Below are 17799 nucleotides of genomic sequence, written 5' to 3' on the forward strand. Positions count from 1 at the left end.
AACTATGCAACTTAGAGAAAATGCTGAAAGACGGGCGATAAATGCATTACTTTCTTTTGTTTACAGATTTTTCTCCTTTAAAAATTAAACAGATTTTAAATTAAACAAAGCCCAGGACCTTGAAGATCCGAATATTTTTCAAAACAATAGTGCTTCCCTTACTCAGAATAAATGTTAAACCAAATAAAAAGCAGGATATTTAACTGCTTCTACCTTTGGTTCAGAGAGCCATATAGTTGTCTCTGTCCTGATTTTTATTTTTCAGAAGATTACGCTCTGTTTCTGAGTTCATGGTGAATTTGTATTGTGAAATGAAATAAGTTTACTACGCAATAAACATTATGCTCATCTACCTTTTAACATTGCATATTATATCACAGTAATAGTGCTACACAGCATTTCTTCTAAAGTTTTCATAGGAAAGCAGTTGTCACAATATACAGACTTAACTTTCTTTAAAAGTTCTTTTAGGGGAAGTGATAGGTGTAGGCAACCCAAAACCTACTGCTAGTTGCTTATAAACCTTCTTTAACCCTTTTCTCTTGTCTAATTAACATAATTAGATTAAAGTAAGACCAGCTGTTTCTAACCTGTATTTAGCTTGTAGTTTAATGTTTCTTCTTCAGCCTGTGTGAAGGGACTGGGCACCTGAGGCTTTTTTCCCATCTGTATTAGTTAATCTAATAACATACATGGCCTCACCCTACTAATATTGATCCCCTTCTATAAAAATGTGAACATTTAAATGTGGACACTTAAAATAAAGGTTCTCTTGACATGAGGACTTGCTTGTGAATGAAACCTGCTTGTGCCAGGAAGACTACAGCATGGGATGAGAGTCACTGAGCACAGAGTCTACTGTCCCCTATAGAAAACATCTTGGCATAGCCACTGTGTGTAACAACAGGAAAGTGCCTTCCCCAGCCCTGCACCCCTTGCCTGGACCTGGGTTTGATGTAAGGCAGCTCTGTTTCCTAACCAGTCCCTCTGAGATACAGAAGTCAAACTCTGCTCGTGATAAGTTTGCTCTGTTAAAAATTACTGGTAAGTCGATGGCTGAGTTGAAATAAGTTCCTTGGCTACACACAGCTGCCTCTGTAGGACACCAGCTGTAGGAACAGACTCACAGGTCCTTCATCTGAACGTCTGCTCATCTACTTTGGGTGGTCCCATGTATGGTCATGTCCTGTCATCATTTCCAGGAAAGTGTCCCACTCTTAAGGTGTTTCAGCAATAGTGTTGCTGCTTTCCCCAGCCATAATCACACAAATGCTCAATAGATTTTAAAAAAAGGGGGACATTTCACCAGTTGCCTTTTTGACATCAGGGATCTGTCATCATGTAAATCTGGATTATTTAATTGGCCAAAATAGTTTCTTGATTGTCAAAAGCTTTGTATATCTCTTGTCCTCCAAAAGAAATTAGTAAGTGCTACAACCCTGTTTCCCCTGGAAGGTAACACAGGAGGCTCTGGGGAGCATGACTGTATTAGTAAGTCAGGACAAAGTACGAGGCTGTACAGAGCTGACAGCAGCCCTGGTGTTTAACTCCTGTGCTGTCCTTGGCTGTGCCCCCATGGCCCTGCTTTGGACAGAGCTGGGACCATTGAGTCGAGCCACATGATGGCCTGTTGCTAGTGTTAAGCAGTTGTGCAATCAGGTCTATCTAGACAGATCATGCCACTACCCTTGATAAGAAAAAGGCATTTTAGGAACAGTCCTGGCATTCCTGACCACTGCATCTTTACAGGAGTGGTTTTTTGAAGTGTGCCATTTCACACCAAAATAAAGCCTCCCCTAGGTTTTTGCAGAGCACCCTGAAAGCTGGGGGTGCAGTGAGCCTCACACACTTCAGTGCCCAAGTCCAAACCACTCTGTAGCCCTGAAACAAGCAGCACTGATGAACAAAGAGCCTGCAAACAGGGACTGCGCTGAGAGCAAGTTTCATAACCACTGTCCCCCTCTGGGAAAGGCAGTCCCAAGCCAGTGAGCCTTGCCAGGCAGATCCAGCATCTTTCCTCCATTTGGACAGAAGACAAGACCAAATGACAGGCGCTCCTATGGGGAAGGTTTTGCAGGTCCTCTGAAGCTGCTTCTTGCTGCTGCTGAGTTTAAACTCAGGGTGAAGCATGGAAGGTGTGAAGGAAAAGAGCAAATGAAACCATTTCCTTCCCCTTGAGAGCCTGTTCCTCTGCATTCATGTTGCTTTTAGGCAAAGGAAAAATTAGGCACTGAAAATGGGAAATCTGTCTTCTCTGTTGTGGCAAGCATCCATTTCAGGTGAGATTCATCCAGTAGAAGAAGGGTTAGATCCTGGCAAAAGAAGTGGCGTGTTCCTAGGGAGTGATGGATAAGGCCCCAGGGGACCAACCGGTGGTTCTGTGTGTGCCTCCATCTACATCCTGAAGACCATTTGGAGGTGCTGATGCTGAGCAGGCTGATGTGACACTACTGGCTCTCCCACTGTGGATCGATTGTATGATCTCCTAACAATGCTCCTCCTATACGAGGAGTGGCTGTATGTGGCACTCATCCTCCCCCATTTGGTCATTCTCAGTTCCCTGCCTTTGGCAGCTCCAGCCCCCTGTGTGCTCTCCTCATTCAGGATGTCTCACTTCTCACCTCCACCAGGCTCTCCCTACCTCGCCTCCTTAGCCAGCCCCAGCTCTCTTTGTCCATTATTTGTCAGTCCTGTCTCACCTTACTATACCTTCCTTTCCCTGGTCCTTTCATCACTCTTAACTATTTTCCAGCTCCTTCCCCATCCTGTTTTTCTCTTGTGGCCTAGATAGAATACAGCGTGGACAGACACCTTGCCCCACTTGTTCTTCCCCACTATAGTCTAGCTTTCATCTACTCTGCTTTTAAGTCAGTCCATCCTCCCAAAGAGTGCAGAGGTACTGATGAAGGCATAAAACACAGAGCTGGAAAACACAAACCATTTTTCTTGCTTTTTTGCTAATGTTACTGGTTAAGCAGATGAATTGTGGCTGATACATCTCTGTAGCTGGGGAATTTCAGCTCAAGCTGGGGGAGGTTTGTGAAGCTGGCAGTGCTTGGGAAAAGGCTCTCTCTGTAGGCAGAGTCAGTTCTAGCTTTGGCTGGCCTTCCCTCTGCTCTCAGACTTACTTTTGCACTGACATTGTTACTTTCCACATCATCGCTGTGCCCAGCTCCATTTACACTGGTTGGGCTTGCCAATGTGATGCTTAGGCTTTTACCATCTCACCAGCTCTGTCCCAGGATTCTGGCACTTCTGCATGGTTTCCCTAGTACCATCAGGTATTTAGCAGGGACTGGTCCACCCAGGCAGGCTGTGCCCAGGCCCAAGACCCAGCAGGACGGGTACACAGCAGGATTTGCCTTTGGATGCAGTGGGACCCTTGTGCTGAATCCTTGGGTTATGTTTTGCTCAGCTGGTAAAATTTGAAGCAGTGAGTCAAAAAGCCCATCCTGGTAAAATCTGTTCAAGTGCAGAGTCATTGCAGGTGTTGCTGATCTCCTCTGCAGCAAGGCACCCGCCTTTCAGGCACACTGAGCATACAAAGCCTCACAGCTTCACATTTACAGCTGTCCAAAATAAATGTGTAAACTCAATGGACTTTGTTTATTTAATTCTGCTTTATAATACACTTAACTTGATACCAAGTAAAAGAAATAATCTGGCAAAGACATCATTAAACAGTTTAATAAGGACTGGATTACTCATTTTGTTTGAACAAATGGATTATTTTGCAATCAGAAGTACAAATGTTAACCGGCTTTATTTTTAGTTGAAAATGTCAAGAGGTCAGAAACAATTAAAGCAATTGTAAGGTGGGAGTATCCAGGGTTTGTGTTCTTTTGGATTTACACCTTACTAAAATTGCTTTTATTGCAGCTTAGCAACTTAGCAACATTTTTCTGATAAGATAACGGGAATGACTGTGTAGGCATATTTACTGGTAAGAAGAAATTAGAGACAAACAGAAACGGAGCACACTTTTCATTTTAATAGCAAAAGTTGAAAAACTGAGAGGATCTGCTTTTTCCTTCCGTGGTTTGAAATATAGAGATTGTATTTTAAATGAAATGTCTGACCTCCTCAGGACTTTCTCATCAGCTCAAAATCAATGTTTGGAATATCAGCTGCAAGCTATTTCATGTTCAAAGTTTCACTTTGAACATTTATTGTGTTTAGAGAAAAGTTTTAAGTGCAGAGTAGCTACCTGAATTGCAGCTCAGCAACAGGATGGCTTTGAGAACAGACACTCTGGGCATCAGGAGGCACTGTCCCTAGCAAGCCATGTGCTAGGAAGGCTGGAGGAATATCCGAGGAAGCATGTTCTTTGTACTGCTCCTGCTGTTGGGGGGTTGAGACCTACTGGCCCCATGAAATGATGTAGCATGAACTCACTGTTGCAGCACCTTGCTCAGACTGTCCTTGATGCAGCAGAGGCACCTGAGACACCTGAGGGGCCACCACACCACACCAGGGGTCACCACGAACCTTGTGTGATCCCAGGAGGGTGGCAGGGGCCAGTGGCCCAAGGGAAATTGGAACCTACAGAGCCCCATGCCAAGGTGCTGGTGGTGACAAGCAGTTCCGTGCTTGCAGTATGATGCATTGCCTGGGTTTCACCAGCCCCTTGTGCCCTCGCTGCTGTTGCTGCCTGCTGTGCTTCTCATCCCCATGTGGAATGCCTTGGTAATCGTGTGTTCCGTGTGCAGGTGCGGATCGAGGATGACATCGCGGTGACAGCCACTGGCATGGAGCTGCTCACATGCGTCCCACGGACCGTGGAAGAAATAGAGGATTTCATGGCAGAAGGCCAGAGCAGTTCCAAATTTGACTGCCTCTCCAGCCAAAAGCAGTAAACTTCAGGATGGTACTTACTGCCTCGACTAATCAGTCATCATTCTGATTTAATGCTGCAGCATATAAAATAAAATGCATCCAATTCTTACTAGCAAGACAGGCAGGCAGGCTATTAGCTGGAAAACTTGATGCATTAAAAATGAAAGTAGAAGGCTTCAGCAGTTGATACCCAGGTAACTCAACTGCTGCTTGCAATCAGCAGTTTACGTGACCAAGTGGCAGCTAAATAGCCCTGCTGCCTTATCAGTGGGGCTTATACTTCTGTCACATCTCAGCTCAGATGTGTCTTGCAATTAAATCTGAATTTTGATGATTAAGACTCTGAAATACCAAATGGATTATCTGAAAGCTATGAGCAATTATAACACTCAAGTCCTTTTTTAAACTTCATCACAAGTCCTGTGAAAAATAGAAATAAAAATCAGTTGTTCTCAGTGGACATAATGACACTTATTTTTCTTATGGATCTGTATCAATGCAGTAAGCAGAATCAAATTTTTATTAAAATTCACCTTGGCATCATTTATGTTCACAACTTTGTGGTCATTATGTTTTTCTGCTCCAGTTCCTGCTTCTTTATCTGACCCTACTACAAATTCATGCTCTGCAAACTTTGACCCTTTGCTAGCCAGTTTTCTGCTCTGGATAGTGGCTGCACTGATCCTTCACACACAGCCCCATGCTCATTATATTTGTTCGTCTATTTGTTCCTTAAAAAAATAGACTGCTATGGTGTTCGTGACCCTGAAAAGTTGAAAGAAAGGAATATCTTTGCTGCAGGGCTCATGGTCACTCAGCAGTATATGCTGTGCAGCATGATAGAGTTATTTTTAACAGTTCATTGTTAGACAGTTCAGAATGAAATAATGTAAATTTTATTTGGATACATTACAAACATATTAATGTTGGTCACAAAATGATTTTCCACTCATGCAAGATTTAAAATACCAAGAGAAGCTTTTTTTTACTGTAGGTATTCATCAGCCTGCAGGATAATAAATACATTTCTTGCATCATAAAATAGCACTAGATGCTGATAACTACATAAAAATAATCTTTCTCGCTTTACATACACATCAAAACTCCTGTTCAATATTCAGGCTCTGTCACAGTTTGACTGCAAAGCCACTTCAGAACATCCCTCTGCTGTGTCAGGGGGAGCTGAAGCCACAGCAGAGCATCAGGGCCCTTCTGGGTCTCACTGCCAGCCACATGAGGATTTTCCCACTGAAGGGATCAGCTGAGTTGTTATCTCAGCATCTTGGCGTGAGCATCTCAGTTCTGTTGCTCACACCAGGCCACTGACAGGTGGGTGATGGGATCCACTGTGAGTTCCTGCAAGTGCCCATCTCACACAGGGGGCACAGCACAACATGGGCTTTGATGGTGTCAGAAACCACTGTGCCGCAGCCTTTGTGCCCTCCTCAGGACTGGATTTAGGCCTGAAATAATTTCCTTAAAAACTGTCTAATATGTTGCTCTAGGAGAGCTCTTTCTGCTAAGCAGGTTGGTCTGTGTGACAAGAACCTGCTCTTTACTCCCAACAGCTTGGTGACCCATTGCTACCTAGGAAACTGCATGTGGGAGACCAAAGAAACATTGCAAAACAATCCAGAGGACTGCATTTATGTCACTCAGTTAATAAATAAGCCTATATACATTTTTTAGAGGTTTCTTGACATTGGTTTGTAAGAGGCAAGTACAGGAATTCTTGACTGTGAAGGGGAACAGTTTTTTGAGGAAGGGAGGGTGTGAGATCAGAAGCTTGTATGTGCTGCTGTATTCATATTCCTGCTGTGCTGACTGAAATCTTCCACCTCTGAGATGTAGTACCTGCACAAGGACATCAGGCTTCGCTTTGGTAGCCTTGCAGATAGGAGAACACAGAGTCTTTTTGCATTGCTCTGAACTTACCTGCCCCTAAAACTCAGGTTTTTTCAGTGCAAGACAGTGATCATGGCCTCAGCCTCGTTGCCCAAGTGTTTTCCTGCGGCAGGCTCTGAACACACCCAGGGGATGGCTCACTGCTTTGGGCACTCCGAAACCTGTTGTTGCTTGGGTTCAGCAGCAGTTACTATTTTATAGTAACACTTTACAGATTTTGAAAGAAGGAGAGCTTTGGAACTGTTTCAACGAAGCCATCACCCCGGTGTAGTTAATAGGCCTTTCCCTGGCTGGGATGAATGTTGGCACAAGCTGGGCTCTGCTGCTGCAGAACAGGTCGAGCAGTGCCGAGCTCTGCAGGAGGCAGAACTGGTTCTGCTTTGGGGTGTGGCACGGAGCCGCCGCGGGGCCGGGGAGCACCAGCTCACATACCCAGCTCCCTGCTCTGCCTGCCCGGCATGGGGATGCATTTTGGTCTGGATGGGGCATCCTCTCCCATTTTCCTTCATCATCAGGCCCACAAACTTGGTTAATATAAATTTCATCGTTCATTCCAGAAGTTTGTTCTGTAATTATGATCGTTTTTATCCACTTAAGCAAAAAGTGAATTAGACCTTTTTTCCTAAATTGTGGAAGGGAAGGGGAATAAACATTTTTTAAAAAGGCAAAGTGATATTTAATACTTTAAAATGTGATACTTAATAATTTAAAGTGTATTAATGGGGTGAAAATATGGGTTATGGCAAATTTTCTTTTTGACTACATCAAGATATTTTATACTCTTACTATCACGTTTTCCCAAATGCCTTTTCCCCTTGGCACAAACAGACTTGAATAGAGTGGCACCGAAGTAACAGAGTATGTGTTATGCTGAGCAAATTTGTGCATTTAGAAACGTCTGAACACTTCTGAAATGATACATGTAAATTGCTGCAAGAAATTGCTTCAGCTCCCTCGGGTTGGGTGCACTCTGAGTTTACCTTGCAATTACCTGGCTGCAGCTAGAGTAGTTAAAGGAGTGCAGCCTCCCAGTGCTCATGGGGGCTCGAGCAGACCCCTTCCCTTAGTGGTACAGTAAGAAAGTGGGAGTCAGGTTTCCTCGTGAAATGTGTGGTGTTGTAACTGTGTGTAATGACAGGAACTGGATTCTGTCACAGACTGGAATTAAGAATAATGTGTCAAAAAGAAAATCTTAACTTTTAGAGGTCTACACTGAAATTTTCTGTGCCTTGCAGCAGACGGGTGAGATGGAGGTACTTTGCTGTCACACAGCCTGGGCTACTTCACCTTGGGGGAAAGGGCCTTTGCTCCTTGGAGCAACTTTAGCAGGTGGGGGCTTGAAATAACACTGACCCCTTTCTTGCAACCAGCCTCTTACTGAGGGTACATTTAAAACAATGATTTGTTACAATTATAGCAGTAAGAGGCTGCAGAGCCCGGTGCTCCTCCCAGGCCTTGTCCCGGTGTCAGCCAAGGCCAGGGATCGCTGTCCCGGTGTCAGCCAAGGCCAGGGATCCTTGTCCCACTGTCAGCCAAGGCCAGGGATCGCTGTCCCGGTGTCAGCCAAGGCCAGGGATCGCTGTTGCGGTGTCAGCCAAGGCCAGGGATCGCTGTCCCGGTGTCAGCCAAGGCCAGGGATCGCTGTTGCGGTGTCAGCCAAGGCCAGGGATCGCTGTCCCGGTGTCAGCCAAGGCCAGGGATCGCTGTTGCGGTGTCAGCCAAGGCCAGGGATCGCTGTCCCGGTGTCAGCCAAGGCCAGGGATCGCTGTTGCGGTGTCAGCCAAGGCCAGGGGTCACTGTCCCGGTGTCAGCCAAGGCCAGGGATCGCTGTCCCGGTGTCAGCCAAGGCCAGGGATCGCTGTTGCGGTGTCAGCCAAGGCCAGGGATCGCTGTCCCGGTGTCAGCCAAGGCCAGGGATCCTTGTCCCGGTGTCAGCCAAGGCCAGGGATCGCTGTCCCGGTGTCAGCCAAGGCCAGGGATCCTTGTCCCGGTGTCAGCCAAGGCCAGGGATCGCTGTCCCGGTGTCAGCCAAGGCCAGGGATCCTTGTCCCGGTGTCAGCCAAGGCCAGGGATCGCTGTCCCGGTGTCAGCCAAGGCCAGGGATCGCTGTCCCCGTGCCGGGAGGGGGGGCGGCTGGAGCCATGCGGGCGCAGCTGTGGGTACAAGACAAAGGTGCTGTGTGGAGGCTGCGCCGCCATTTCTGTCGTTTCTGTTCCTGTCCCGGGGCAGGAGCGGCGAACGGAGCGAGGGCCGCTCGCGTTGGGCTTGGTGAGCGCTTTGCGCGGCATCGCCCTCTCTTACACGCTGTTGTCATTAGTGTTGTTGCCATCACTGTTTGTTTTCTTATCTGGTTGCTGTTTCCAGTAAATTGTTATCTCAACCTGTAATCTGCAGTTTGTCTCTCACCTGAGGGGGTGGGGAGACGAGAGTGGCTGCGTGGGGCTCATTCTCCAGTTGGGCTTAAACCACAGCATCGGTAAAGAAAACCAATGCAGAGACTGATAAACCAGAAATCTGATTTTCCAAACAAATTACTTTTCATAACTCAGTGGTTTAGTTTTAAACATGAAAGGAGTGGGATCAGAGCTGTCAGGAGCAACAGGTGGAAAAGTCACCCTTCAGAGCTTTGGAAAGAGGATCAGCCCCACTCAGGAGAGATCTAAGAAACCCTTTTCACCAAAATCAGAAACAAACAGCCAAGATTTGCAGTCTCTATTCGGACTGGTAGAGGAGGGCCCCACACCGGCCAGGCAAACCAACTTCAGGACTACAGGGCCACACAGTCCCAGTTCACAGGTCAGACAAGGCAAGAGATTAGTGCTGGCCTTTTCACCAGAGGACGTGCAGTTAACAAATGAGATGCCTTCAGGTCATCTTTTTCCTTGTAATTTTTAGTGTTCTGCTCCTCTCCCCTCCCTCTAATTGCAGTAAATTTTCAGTCTTAATTTTTTTTTTTCCTTTTTTGTTAAATCAGGCATTTAGACAAAACTGTAATGAGTTTCTGATTGCTTCCATGGAGCAAAAACCTGAGTGAAAGAGGGGAACAGAGACTATTGCACTGATTTCTCCAAGATAGCTGAGATGGGCAACTCAGCACTTGAGGGAAATAGAAAAGGCACAGGAAAAACGAGGCCACTACAAGCAAAACATTTTTATTAGCTTCTGGTATTTCAACCCTACAAACTTAAGATGCAGTTAGAATGAAAAAACATATCTGTAAAAAGTCTACTATAATCCAAAACAATCCATTAAAGTTTTCCACATGTATTAAAAGTTTAAATTCAAAAAATAACTTTTCAAGGTTTCACTCTCTAACAATATCTTCATAGAGGTAACATCCAAGTTTTTTCCTAAGTACAGATAGAAAGCAAACAAGCATCCTCCAAAATAATCTATGGACAAAGGTACTGTAAGAGGGAAATTAAGACAGTGTAGTAATCTACAAGACAGACACACAGGTTAAATGTAAAATAGCCATACCATCAATGAAATACTTAAAAATAAAAATAAATTAAAGTTACATCAAAGTTCCTGCTTTACTTTGTTTAAATCCTCAATACAACACATAGGACTGCATTATGGATCATGGCAAAGACTTAGCAGTAGCAATAAAAAAGTTGCTACAGAAAAACTTCTATGGAAATAACACAAGACCAAGGATACTCCTTCACACAGCTGCATGATGCCTGTACAAATTCCACTGAATCAGTTATTCATGCTAGGGCCATTTATTTTTAAAACCACTGTAAATTTCTGTAAGATGAATGTCAGCCAGCAGAGATCCATATATCCCAGCTGAATATACTGTCCTGCCCCTTTCACTGTGTAGCCAAGCTGCACTTTTTGTTCTCCCCAGTACCTCCTTCCCAGCAAGAATGCAATTTTGCAGGGCACAGTTTTTTGGTAGCATTTTGAAATTTTCTGAAAACCAACTCTTGTTCTCATAAGGCCCCAGTCACTGAGCATATCTGAGCAGTATGAACACAAGCTTAAATAAAAGGCTTTGTCAGTGTGCTGCTTTGCCTCTCGTACATGATGCTTCATGTGCCATTTGGAGGCTGCCTGTATATTATCATCAGAGCATATTGTTATTTTTCTGGTGAACCTTGGTAAGCATCCCAGCCTCACTATTACTACAACGTCCCCATTAACTATAACTGGGCAGGAGGGACCTACGTGGTGCTTCATAGGACTTGCTCTACAGATTTAAAGTAAAAAGCATTCTCCACAGCCTTTGCATTTTGTAATACGTAATGGAGAAAACAAAGGGCCTAAATACACTAACAGGTATTTGAAAAATCTATCAAATTACAGGTTTCTGATACTATAGTGAGCCATCCTGCTGGATTCCTCCCATTATGCAAAGTCTAAAATGGTAAGTGAACATTCCTGTGAAAATGTTATCTCCTAAATATTACATTCCTTGTTGGCTAGGAGTTCAGATCTGCATAAATCTTTGCAGAAAAAAATATTTAAAACAAATACCCTAACTAGTTTCTGGTTTGTTACAAATCTTCAGTGTTAAATCTAAAAGAAGAAATTTCCACAAAACAATGACTAAAGGTACAGTTTTTGGTTGGTTACTGCATGGGCACTGCAGACAAACTGCACCTCGAGAGTTCATTCCGTAAGGTCGCAGGTGTTCACTGTCCACTGTTTTCTGGATTTGTTGTGGTGGTCTCAGTGCCAACAGGTTGCACATTGTCTGCAAAATTGTGGGCATGCTCAAGGAACAAGTCTTTGAGTACGCTCAGCTCCTTGGTCAGGAGTTTAATTTTTGCCTCTAAACGTTCATTTTCTTCTTTAAGCTGGTTGACCCTTTGCAGTGTGTCTTGTGCTTTCTGCTTGCTTTTTAACCGGCTCTTTTTCACTGCCATGTTGTTTCGCTCTCTGCGCTGACGATACTCATCACTGTTTCTATCCACAAAGGAATTTTTCTTTCCCTGTTTGCTCGGAGGCACAGCTTTGCCTCCACCACCAGGACTAACTGGCACCAGCTGGGGAACCTGCTGCAAACCACTGGAGTGTGCTTGGGTGTGAATCACACTTACTCCACTCGCATCTGTAGTGGTGTTCTGTTGGGATGTCTTGCTCATTTGGACAGGCTGTTCTTGGACACAACAGAACTTATTAGGAGACTGAAAACTCTTGTGTTTCCAGAAGGTGTTTCCAACAGATCTTCACATGGATTAAGGGCAAGGTGAACCTAGTAGGGGAAAAAAAAAAAGCTATTAAAGATGCTGGCTTGAGCTACAATCTTAGACACCACCAGCTTTAGCGTAAAGTACTGATGGTACATCTGGCAGTGACACATCATAACTGTTATGGAAGTGGACAAGCTGCCAACTACATTTCTGAAGCCTCAAACGTATTTGGATTGGATGGCACTACTACTGGGTCATCTAGTCAAGCTGTTTGAATTGTTCACTGGCTTCACTCAGTTATTCCAAAGCCATCCCTGATGGATGGGTGTCTAGCCTAGCCTCAAATATCTCCAGTTTCACAACTTCTGTCTTGGCAACATGTTCCACTGTCTAACTTTTCCTCCAGTTGTACAATTTTCTTAGTTTTCAGACTGGAGTTTTCCTTCTGTGGCTTAAAACTATTAACAGCCTGACTCTTGACCAACAGGGGTGCTTGATCCTTGTCCTCTTCGGACCACATCTCTGGGTGTATCCACAGACAAATTCCTCCCTGATCTCTTTTCTCTGGAGCAAGGGTGCTCAGCCTGTCCACCCACCTTTTCTCAACTATCTTACAGCACTTATTTTAAAGCTGATGTTCAAACTGATGGCTGTTGTAAGGTCTACCAGTACTGAGGGGGAAAATAAATCTATGGGAAAAGGTAGCACATTGCAAAGGCTGTGTCTGGGTGACATTCAACCACAAGCGATGTGCTGAGCCTGTAACAGTATGTATGGAGCAGGTGGGACAGGAACACAAGGTGACGGCAGTGTAGATCACTACACAAAGACAGGGACCGTCACCCATAAAAAGACAGCAACCACAGCTGACTCATCCACAAATAAGGTCCCCTGCCCTAGTTCATGCACTGGTCATTGTCCACTCTCCAGCAGACAAACTGGCCTGATGAGCAAGACGTCCTCTCACCTGACTCATGTTCTCCCGCTGCTGAGGTCAGCCTGCTCCTGGCCCTACTGGTGGCACAAGGAGGATTCCACCATAGCTGCTGCAGGGCCATGGCCCTGGCAAGGCTAACAGCTGGTCCCCTTCTCTTCTCATCTCACAGGATGACTTCCTAAATGGCTGGGAGAGAAGAGGGGAAGGGCAACAGGACGGTCCTAAGCTCCTGAAACACCTACCTATGGTTCCAATGAAAAATACTCAGTGATCAGTCAAATCAGTGTGGGTTTGTCATGTTGAAGAAAAGCATTTTACTGGCACTAAACAATCCTACTCTGAGGTCAGACTGCGTGGCAGCAGTGCAGCCCAGCACTGTGTCACACACACATGCAGTATCGCACAACCAGGGTGATACATGCTGCCTGCCCATCCTCCAGGTGGCTGGGGAAAAGCAACCAGCTGCAGCAGCACTGGGCAGTGCTGACTGCCCGGGGTGGGCAGTGGCCAGCCCAGAAACACGTCTCGCATCTGTAACAGCACAGCGAGGGATGGCTTCACTGTCTGGCTGATGAATGGAGGGATGTGTGAGAGGTTTGTAAGCAGGCTTCTGTGTGTCACTGGTCATTCTAAACTCCCAGGTTCATCAGCTGTGTACTGTTCCTGTTTGTTTTTCTCAGCAGTCTGAGTTGCTGTTTTACTTTCGGATGGGATATCATTAAAACGTCAGAATTCAACTGTGTATATCAACTGCGTATTTTTTTCCATGATGAAGGAGCCAGAATGAGATGCAGCTGCAGTGTGGTTCAATAACATTCATGGAAAAGCCCACTAAATTTGGCTTGAATGTTACTGAAAATTAACATTCCCTGTCACTGAAAGGTCTTCCCACTTGTGAAGGTGTATGACTACACCCACACCCTTCCTATCAAGACATCTTTTCATTTTCCTATTTCAGGGCAGAATGAGACCATCAACTCTCTTTGACATCTGTGGAGCTGAATCTAGATACATAGTGTCTAACACCTTTGTGTTAGTATTTTCCCAGTTTCAACTCTTAAAGCAACTTTTGCAAACCATGTTTCAGTCTCAGATTCTGACCAAATAAGCAGTTTGGTTGGGCAGTTAAACTGAACACCCTGTTGACAGGGTGTTCCTGTACACCAACACAAGACTGGCAGGGCCAGTTGTATTAGCTGTGCATGTGTAAATGCACAGACATTTTTAGTCAAGGTGTTGAGTGTATGCTCCTCTTAGAGCATACACTGGCCTTGTCTGCACTTTATTTTAAAATACAGGATTTCTGTAGCCCTCAAAGCATATACAGTTTTCTTAGGTTGTCTCTGACAAGTATATTTTTGATACCTTTTTCAAATCAGACAGAATGTCCTGCTGTCTCCTCTGCTTCAACACATTTCAGTGCTTGCAAAGTTCACCTGGACAGGCCAGTTATGTAACCACACCATTTTCACAATCTGGTTTTTGTGCTCCATGAGCTGCTACAGAGGAAGGGGTGGCTCCTGCCCCCAAAGGAACCCCACCTGACACCTAACAAGTTTCTTCACATCACCAGGTTCCATGTGCTACTTCTCTCTATGCTATCAAAACTATTTAATACTGCTTTAACACTCCTTTCCTATCTCTAACAGATTTCCCTAAGATTCAACAAAAAAATTATTTGTTCCATTAAACCTAATATTAATGGAGTATTTTAGTTGGGCAGTACATGGATATAAGCAGAGAATACAACCAGTGTCACACCTCTCAAGCAGGAATTCTAGCCCTGCTAGAACAGACCCCACTCTGTTTTTTCCCACTGCAACTGATTTGGTTTTTATTAAATAACTGTTTTCTTGAGTGAGACATGCTCTTATCTGGCCTGATGATTAGAACCCTTAACTGGGAGCTGTGACACCTGGATTCCTGTCCTGCTCCAAAGAATATGCAGAGCAAGTAGCACTAACTGTACTGTATCACAGAGTTACAGGAGTGCTAACAGCTGAGGCTTGAAACTAGATTTTCTACCTGGTGATGTGGAGGCTGGATGCCTATTACCAATTGTCAGAAGGCTATCCCAGATAGCAGCAGGTGCTACGGGACATCCTTCAGCAGATACTGCAAGGACATTTAAAGGCAGCAGGTACGAGACATAGCGAGGGGACTCTCAAGAAGGGCGAGGTAAAGGACGTGGTAATTAGGAGAGGCCAAGAAGGTGGGGAGGCAGATAGGTCTCCAATTCCTCAGAGCCCGTGCAACACAAACACAGCTGCTCCATGCCTCTCCACACAGGTTGCTTTCCCGTGACTGGGTGACAGCCCCAGCACAGCAAAAGACAACTCCTCAGCCAGCCAGCCCAGTTTCCCAGCATCTTGTTCCCATAAAGCTGCTCATTAGCTTCAGCTCAGCAACAGCCCTAGGCTGGTTCCACCCAACACATGGTAGTGTTTCCAGTGGCCAGTTAGAACTGCCTAGTTCTCTCCTTAGGCCACCAACTGGCCACCCAGGAAACCAACTGGCCACCCACTACAGCGTAATAGCTGGTAACTCAAGAGGTGTCTTCTCAGGCAGAAAGATGTTTCTTACTGTCTCACAGTACTCCTCAGGGACCAGTGAAGCAATGAAGGCCTTCACTTGCTTTCACATACACAAAAAATAAAAATAAAGACATTAAACTTCCAAATGTTTGCTTTGGCAAAAACAAAAAAACAAAAAATGTGTTTTGTCAATTAAATCACTATTTTTCTTAACTTGGTAGCAAAGAATCCAAAGTGTTTCTCTCTGTTCCTTTCTTGAGATGTCGCTGAGCTGATTCTGATCATTAGTCAGAATGATTTTATTGCACAAATTCACGCAGCTGTCTTGTCAAATGCAAAAATCGTTTCCAATCTGAACAGCAATAAGTGGCATCTCTTGTCTTAGACTTCAGTAGGAACACCATGATAGGATCCGATTCTAGATTACGATGACCCTGTACTAAGAACAGTGGCACAGAACTCCAGGCACGCATCTGCTGAACAACAGGAGGGCTGATTCCTGCACGGTTCACACTCACAGGTTTGCAGGAGCTGATGCTAGCGCCCACGTACTGAAGGCTGGGCAACAACTTTTGAGACTGAGTAGCTCAAACTCATCATTTCTTGCCATAGCTGACAACATCACTTTTCCACATTTATTTCAAAATCTCAATTTTTATTATACATCTTACAAGAAAAATGCACTCTGACATCCTTAACAAACTGAATCAGAACACATAAAGCACGTATTCTGACAGAATCCCAAACACTGGGAGGAGGTATCAAAAGACTCTGTCTTTCGAATTAAAACGACAGCTGTGATTTCTAACGATGAACCAATTCCTTAAATCCGAAAGTTTTGAAAATTATAAATGCTTATACTTTCCGAAGAGGCTCTGCATGGCAGTGTTACGGAGCTGCGACTGCTCTTCCCTGCCGGATGTCAGCGCTAAGGCCGACGCCGAACTCCCTGCCTGCCAAAGCTCCGGTTTGAAACTTGCAACTGGAACTATGGAAATTCGCCGAGAACCTGAAACATCTGTGGAGACGCTCCCCAGGGCGCCGCGCGGCGGGAGGGGCGCGCACCGGGCGGTACCGCGGGCGCTCCCGAGCGCCCCGGGCCGCATTCTCCGGCTGCCCCTCGGCCGAGCGCACTCCTACCCCGCCGCACCGTGAGCGGCCGCCCAGCCCCGCCGCCAAACGCCCCCGGAACCGCCCCGGCACGGCCTCACTCCCTCCCCCCCCCCCCCCGCCCCCGGGCCGGGACCGACCACGGGGACCGGGACCGGCCCGGCCCTCCCCGGCGGGCCCATGGCGCCACCGCCGCCCTCCCCGGGCCGCCCGCCCGCCGAGGCCGCGCTGCTCCTCCCCCGTCCGAGCGGGGCGCGGGGGTGCCCGGCGCTGCCAAGCCGTGACTTCACCGGGGGAGGGGAGGGGAGGGAGCCGGGGCCGCCCGCCGATTGCATCACGCGCTGCCGTGCGGGGCCCGGCGGGCGGGGGCGGCCGCGGCCCCCCGGCCCCGGCGCGCGCCCCCCGCACTTACCTGAGCGGCGCGAGCGGCGGGAGGGGCCGGGCGGGCCGCGCTCGGTACCGTGCGCGTGCGGCGAGCGCCGATTGCGACACCGCGCGGAGCCGCCCCGCCCGCCCGGGTGATGCAACCGCCGCGTGATTGGCAGCGCCTGCGGCCAATCAGCGCCCGCGCGGGGCGGGGCCGCAGCCCGAGGGGTTTGTGCGTGAGGCCCGCGGGCGGCCTGTGGGCTGGGCGGCAGCCCCGGTGCGGCCGGGGGTCCCCAGCGGCCTCAGCCCGGCCACGGCCGGAGCCTTGTCACGGCCTGAGTCTGGCCACGGCCGGGGCCTTGTCCCGGCCGCTCGCAGGGTTTGTCCTGCGCTGCTGCGGCCGCGCTGGAGGACAGCGCGGTCACGGGCACGCGTGTCGCTGGGCCGGCTGCGCCCGGGCCCCCAGGAGGCCTCTTCCCCTGTCTGACGGGGGACGGGATCGAGAGGCTGCCCCGCCCGGGCCGGGGGCTGGCGGGGAGCGAGGCGGCTGCCTCCCCACGCCGCTGGGAACCGGGGGCCCGCCCGTACTTCCAGGAGGCTCCGGCACCTCCCACAGCCCGAGGGGGAGAAGCCGAAACCGCGTCTCCGGCTGAGTCCCCGCACGGGCAGAGCGGGGAGCTTGTCCCGGGCCCCGCGGGAGGGAAAGCGCAGCTTCAGTGTGCCCGGGCCGGGCCAGGCCCGGCGGTTTCCTGGGGGTACCGGGCACAGGCTGTGGGTTCGATCCTCGTATGGGCCACTCGCTTAAGGGCTGGACCCCATGATCCCTGTGGGTCTCTTCCAACTCAGAATGTTCTGTGATTCTGCTGAAGTTGGCCAGGGCCCCACGGGCATCGAAGTAAATGGTGGTGTGTTTCCGTACTGATTGGCATCTCCTAACTGTTCCCAGGCTGTTAATTAACACCTGACA

At 47.5% G+C, this 17799-nt stretch overlaps 2 protein-coding genes across 5 annotated transcripts in view; one reads left to right on the forward strand and one right to left on the reverse strand.

The window, feature by feature from the left end:
* Positions 1 to 5381, forward strand: part of PEPD (peptidase D) — a 144744-nt gene extending 139363 nt beyond the window's left edge. For all 3 annotated transcript variants that reach the window (XM_032121406.1, XM_032121405.1, XM_032121407.1), the window contains one exon: positions 4710 to 5381. In XM_032121406.1, the coding sequence (XP_031977297.1) occupies positions 4710 to 4856 (147 nt within the window). In that variant the 3' untranslated portion in view covers positions 4857 to 5381. The remainder of the gene's footprint in view (positions 1 to 4709) is intronic.
* A 4496-nt stretch (positions 5382 to 9877) lies between these two features.
* CEBPG (CCAAT enhancer binding protein gamma) lies at positions 9878 to 16969 on the reverse strand. Of its 2 annotated transcripts, XM_032121421.1 has the most exons (3): positions 16879 to 16967; positions 12853 to 13008; positions 9878 to 11947 (listed from the first exon to the last, which is right to left on the reverse strand). In XM_032121421.1, the coding sequence occupies exon 3, from the start codon at positions 11835 to 11837 to the stop codon at positions 11385 to 11387; it is 453 nt and encodes a 150-aa protein (XP_031977312.1). In that variant the 5' UTR covers positions 11838 to 11947; positions 12853 to 13008; positions 16879 to 16967; the 3' UTR covers positions 9878 to 11384. The 2 variants fall into 2 exon arrangements, with proteins under 2 accessions (XP_031977312.1, XP_031977311.1); XM_032121420.1 differs by lacking the exon at positions 12853 to 13008 and having other exon boundaries at positions 16879 to 16969.
* Between the last annotated feature and the right edge of the window lie 830 nt (positions 16970 to 17799).

Source organism: Corvus moneduloides, chromosome 12, assembly GCF_009650955.1.
Source record: "Corvus moneduloides isolate bCorMon1 chromosome 12, bCorMon1.pri, whole genome shotgun sequence".
Classification (NCBI taxonomy): domain Eukaryota; kingdom Metazoa; phylum Chordata; class Aves; order Passeriformes; family Corvidae; genus Corvus; species Corvus moneduloides.